The sequence below is a fragment of the Hyaena hyaena genome, unplaced genomic scaffold (genome assembly GCF_003009895.1).
Source record: "Hyaena hyaena isolate Hyena2069 unplaced genomic scaffold, ASM300989v1 scaffold_506, whole genome shotgun sequence".
In the NCBI taxonomy this organism is placed as follows: Eukaryota; Metazoa; Chordata; class Mammalia; order Carnivora; family Hyaenidae; genus Hyaena; species Hyaena hyaena.
The window spans coordinates 1,077,078-1,083,077 of record NW_024081138.1 but is presented as its reverse complement, the minus strand read 5'-3'; the positions used below and the strand labels follow the sequence as shown (position 1 = coordinate 1,083,077).

Genomic DNA, 6,000 nt, shown 5'->3' with positions numbered 1-6,000 from the left:
GAAAAATAAGTACCTAATGACTGGGAGGTTAAGTCTGGAGAGAGGATTACAGGAACATACACACACTTCACTACATTATTTCAATGTTTGAATTGAAAATTTTTTTTCCATCTTTATTTTTGAGAGAGAGACAGAGTGCAATCGGGGGAGGAACAGACAGAGAGGGAGACACAGATCAGAAGCAGGCTCCAGGCTCTGAGCTGTCAGCACAAAGCCCGATGTGGGGCTCGAACCCACGAACTGTAAGATCATGACCTGAGCCAAAGTTGGATGCTTAACCAACTGAGCCATCCAGGCGCCCCTCAGTGTTTTGATTTTAAAGAAGACATACTGCCTTTAAAGACCGCTAAAATCAGTTCTAGTGATCAGTCATGGTAAAGATATACAAATGTGCATGGCGATAGTAATCTGTATGAACTGGCTTTACAGAGATCAAACTAAAACTCTAGTATTTTCAGACCTAGCTAATAAACATTAAGTTAAAAAGTATTAAAAGAGGTAAACAAAGGATAAAATGCAGACACTTTTTATTCAAGAATATGGAAGCTCTCTGGACTCAAAAACACAAACCTTTATTCTATAAACGTTTTACAATAATCTTAATAGTAGTTAGCTCTTTAAAAAGCCACAGAATACTATGGCATAATTAAATTATGATACAAAAAATCAGGCAGCATTGGGGGAAAGTTATTTTTAAATATAGTACATTTCAATGGACACATTTTACAATGTGAGAATTTTTAACTCAATTTTTCTAATAACGGGTTTTTCTTAGTTTATTAAAAACATAAAACAGTTTCATCTTGAACTGTTGTTTATAAAATTTATCAAACTGACAATTTCTTTGGTAACAGGCTGAGCCAGGTGATATACGGAAAGCAATTTACATCTAAGATTAGAAGGTTAATTTTGGTATTACTGCTTAGGCTTAGTATTATTGCATAGGATCCAAATTTATTGCAAAACCATACTAACTTCGTCATTTCAGATTTGTTGTTGCATCACCCTGTTTGCCATGGAATGGTGGAGGCACCACCTTGTGGCAAAAGAAGGAGCTTCTCAATTACAGAAGTCAAAAGACTGGTTAGTCAGAGGACAGGGGAGAGCCACTGATGGGTTTCTAGGGCACGAGTGATGCTCTTTCTTGACCTGCGGAGAGATGTCATGAGTACTCACTTTCCAATTATTAAACCATGTGACTTTGCTGTATTTGTACTTTGTAATTTTGAAAGTTTTTTTTGGTGAAATAAAAGGTTTCCGTGTACCTGAGTTAAGTCATATGCCTAAATGCTTGAAATTTCTAAGCATCCAGTCACATATTTTGTAGAATTTCCTAGAATTACAATACATTCTTAGCCTTATAAATGTACTGCCATGTTTTTATGATAGGAACAAAACACCAAAAGGAGGGATATTCTTTGGTAAACGATGGAAGGATTTTTTTCCACCAGAATGTTTTCATCACTGCTCTCTCAGCCTCCAAGGGCAAGCGGAAGTACTCTGCAATCATCTGGAATCACCTCTACACACCTACACTAACTAACACATCTGAAAACTTCTCCAAACCCTAGATTTTACTGCATCAATACAGACCATCAAGGGCATACTTAAACTATGAGTCAATACTCAACCAGAAAGGATTTTCTTTCATTCTTTCATGTTTCCAGGACATGACACGCACTGTTAACAAAATGATTCAGATTAATTGAAGAGAATTTCACCTCTCTCACGGCCCCAAGGAAATCAGTATTCCTAGGAGCTAACTGCATTACACTCAGTACCTTTTTTCATACCATGGAGCAATTTACAGAAAAAGAAAGTCTTATTCTGTTTTTGTAGGACCTTGTCAGGATGCATTCGTGACCTTCACTATGTCCCTGGCCCAAGGACATCCTGGCGGCCGGTGAGAAGGGCCATTAGTGGATGACGCGCTGTGCACGGGAAGTGCTACGCTGACGCTGTCCAGACACCACCACCCAAACCAGCTTCCATTCCACAGGGAAAGCAACTCTCAAGCCACGTTTCATTTCTGCTGGGAATATTAAAGATGTGGGCACAAGTACCTGAGAATATTTCGCAGACAAGGCTGATTAATGCTACCTGCTAAGCTAATCCTTACACTCAAGTTAGGTACGGAAAATATTTTTAAAAAATATTTAAAACGGATGTTTTATCACACTTTCTCCTAATAGAAGGTTATAGCCCAGGCCTAGGCCACTTCAAAGGGCTATAATATAGGGACAGCCACTATGCAAATGCTCTTTTATAATTTGACAGTTTCAGGTGTGACTAGTGCTCAGTCAAGTGTTTAATTCTACAAATAAAGAAAGGTCAGGCTGCTGTATCGCCCAGATCCACAAATTCCTAAGGAAGTTTTCAAATACAGGTACCTCACAGATGATAGGAAGGCATAGTCTAAGGGGTGTTTAACAGTCTTAAGATGGAGAATGGAATTACTGAACTTAAATATGACGAAGTCCAATTCTCATGTCCCCCTGAACACAGTAAGGAAATACAAACTTGTCCATGGCCATACACCCTGATCGTGCCTGATCCTGGAAGGTAAGTAGCGTCGGGTCTGGTTAGTACTTGGATGGGAGAAAATAGGAACTTAACATGGGTTGCTTCACCAAGATTTCTGGAACTATGTCCAATGTTAAGACAAATATTGTTATTATGAAATTTTGGCACTGATATTCCACAGAAGTTGTATTTCAATATTTCAATCTAATATAAGCATAATGATCAACTGACCACTCTAAAAAAGTTCTTCAGTATCTTCTAAGAAAGATATGGTTAAGAATAAATCTTTTTCTTAACACATTTCCTGCTAGAAACAGGAGAGGGAGGGAGAGATGGGGGGGGGGAGAGAGAGAGAGAGTGAGAGAGAGAACCATGAATAACGGAGGATAGAGACAATGACTATTGCTTAATGGGAGCACAATCTTTGCGACAACTGAAACTAAAAAATTCAGAGACTGTTCTATTTTTTAATACAAATATATCTAATTATTCAAAGTATAAGGTACATGTAACATTAAAAATCTCAGTGGCCAACACTATGGCAAACATCAGAAAAAGAACAATACTTAGTAACAAACAATGAGCTTAGGCATGGTTTTACACAGATTGTTTTGCCTTCAGGAAACCCAGAATCTTTAGAAATTATTAAAATGATAAAGCAGTTAAGTTTTATAAGCTCTTTGCCTCACTTTGGTTAAATGTAACTCCACTAAAATGCTGACAGAGTCTTTGATAATGAAACAGAAACACAGAGTGATAGATTTCTTTTATCCTTACTCAAGAATGGCATTTAAGCAAAGCTCTCATTCAGTAAGATGCACCCTAATATATGTGAAGAAAATCACATTCTGGTTTTGTAGAGCATCCCCAGGTAATGTTAACAACTAGATTAAAAAATACAGAGAACCAAGGCCATTCTGTATGCCTTCGAGCTGGGAGGTTTCTCAGTTAAAGGAGTCATATTAATGAAATGATATGTCAAAACATAAGTTCTCATACATTAAGTTTCTCTGATAAGTAAGTCTTTTTCAAATTCTTTAATTAACAGCAATACTTAAAAAAATCTTCAACTGTAAACTCCTGGCTTATAGTGTTTTGATTTTTCCTGAATCTTGAATGCTTCAAACTGCCATTAAATATATTATCTCCTGTTTCCTCTTAAAGAGCTCGTGTTGAGAAAAGGATCATCGTCGTCACCCTGAAATGACACAAATGTTACGTGAGTGGTTGTTCCACGCTTCACGGGGGCAAGACGGATGTTATTCTGAGTAAGCACCACCAGTAACAGCCGTTTCCTCCTTTCACATGAGGCAGGCACTCAGTTTTCTATTCCCCTTATAAATATGACCAGTTTGTTCATTTAGTTTCTCTTCCCTTCCCTAGCAGCTTGCTAAGAAGCACTGAAAATAACTGAACATGGTGTGTGTGTGTGTGTACCTGCAATATGTACCATACACATTTCTATGAAGGCAAAAAAAAAAAAAAAAAAAGGTGAGGGGAAGCCAAGAAAATTAATACTCTTCAAATTATTCCTATTTGATTTTTGAATGGGTTTTTTCCCAATTATATTTTATTACTGGTGTTACCTAATGTTCTGGAAACTTACCCTCCAAAATAATGAAGCCACATGGCTTAACTCAGAAAATGCTGTAATTCTTATTTCCTCTTCCCAATTTCATGCTAGAGATAGACAGCTATCCTCAGACTGCTGCAAAAAACATCTAGCAAATCAATCTTTCAAATATCTTTCTGGGAAAAGAAGTAGTATCAAAGAAGTCCCACAATGGAACTAGGCTACAGATTATAGGCATAGTAAGAGCAGACAGGAATATATCAGGTATCAAAACTAAGTTTAGTTAAAGAGAAGGAAAACTAAAACCTCAGAGAAGCTCAAATTATAAAATTTGATGAGGATAATTTGTTGAATTGCTTTAAGGCATTTTCAAGTCTATTACCCCTTTTATTTATTTTTTATTTAAAAGGTTATTTAAAAACAAATATTCCAAAGAGAAAGTAAAATTGCTTATAAATTTTTGATTTATGTTTCTTTTAAGACACTAATAAAAAGGGGTAATTATTTGGTATTAGGCTTTGTTGGTGGTATTAACACATTCAAATGTTAGCAAAGTTGGCTACTGGTGAGAAATGGATGCCTTGAAAAATACAAACTCATTTACATTTATTGATTTATTTTCCACTATTATCAAAGGCAGAACTTATTAATAAACCAGAGGTAAATCCAAATGGGAGTGTGATAATTAGTCAATAGTTTTTCTTTGCTGTTAACATGAATGAATACAAATCTTTAACGGTAACCTATAACCACATGTCTATCTAGATGCTTTGCATTAACAAATAAAGGTTAACTGCTCGCTCCCCTCCTGGAAAAAACATGTTAGTTATTTCATAGGTAGATTAGGCTCATGCTGCCATTTCTCTCTGCAGCCTGAATTGTTGGTGAGTCTTCTCCTCAAGCTGGTTCAAAACCTCAGCTGGGATACAAGAGCATGGTAACAGTTGAAGCCCAAAATGAAAGCTGTGAGTCACATGCTACAGCAGGGATGAACCTAGAGAGCATATGCTAAGTAAAATAAGCCAGTCACAAAAAGACAAAGACTTATGACTCCACTTAGAGCAGGTATCTAAATCAGTCCAATTCATAGAAACAAAAAGAAGAATCGTGGTTACCAGGGGCTGGGAGGAGGGGAAATCAAGAGTTGTTCAATGGGTGAAGATTTTTAGTTCTGAAAGATGAATAAAGTCCAGAGATCCGTTGCACAATGAGGTGAATATGCTGAACACCAGTGCGCTGCACACTGGAAAATGGTGAAGATGGCAAGTTTTATGCCATGTGTTTTTATCACAATTGAAAAACTTTTTAAATAAAAGTAAATAAAAAAGTTTATAGACTTAAGAGAAACGCCTTAAAACAATTCAACACAAACTAGCAAAGTCCTCTCAAATGGCTGCCATGGAGGAACGGGAAGGGCCAGACTTTAATTCAAGGTAGCTGAATCAACAAACGAATAAAGCCAAGACCCAAGTCCTGAGTCCGCCTCGTCCTTCTCCTTCTCTGATCGTGTTCTGGCCCAGACAACTGTCTTGAATTGGTTTCTTTCACACATCCTGCCATTTAACATTTTAGTCCATATCTGACAACCTTTGTGAATGCATATCACTGCCATGTACCATTTTATACAGGAAATGTGTAAGCATACAAGTGGGTACTTTATAAATATTTTATGAATGTAACATTAAAAACTTTTAGAATACCATTATCACTTCTCCAAATATAATGACAGAAGCTGGAAACAACTATTCTGATCCATTAACAGGGCAAATTAAATAAGAACTCACCGAATTTCAGATTTCAAAAACTGGCAGGCCTTTTATATATGAGTATTTATACTCACAGTTACTCGACAGATGCTACTTACGGACTCTTAACATCTTAAGTGCAGTTCAAAAGAAGGTTAC

The 6,000-nt window shown here is 36.8% G+C and overlaps 1 protein-coding gene across 2 annotated transcripts in view; it reads right to left on the bottom strand.

Annotated features, from left to right (window-relative positions):
• Nucleotides 1-551: 551 nt before the first annotated feature.
• MRE11 (MRE11 homolog, double strand break repair nuclease) overlaps nucleotides 552-6,000 on the bottom strand; it is a 75,316-nt gene continuing 69,867 nt past the window's right edge. For both annotated transcript variants that reach the window (XM_039254995.1, XM_039254998.1), the window contains exon 20: nucleotides 552-3,721. In XM_039254995.1, the coding sequence (XP_039110926.1) occupies nucleotides 3,665-3,721 (57 nt within the window). In that variant the 3' untranslated portion in view covers nucleotides 552-3,664. The remainder of the gene's footprint in view (nucleotides 3,722-6,000) is intronic.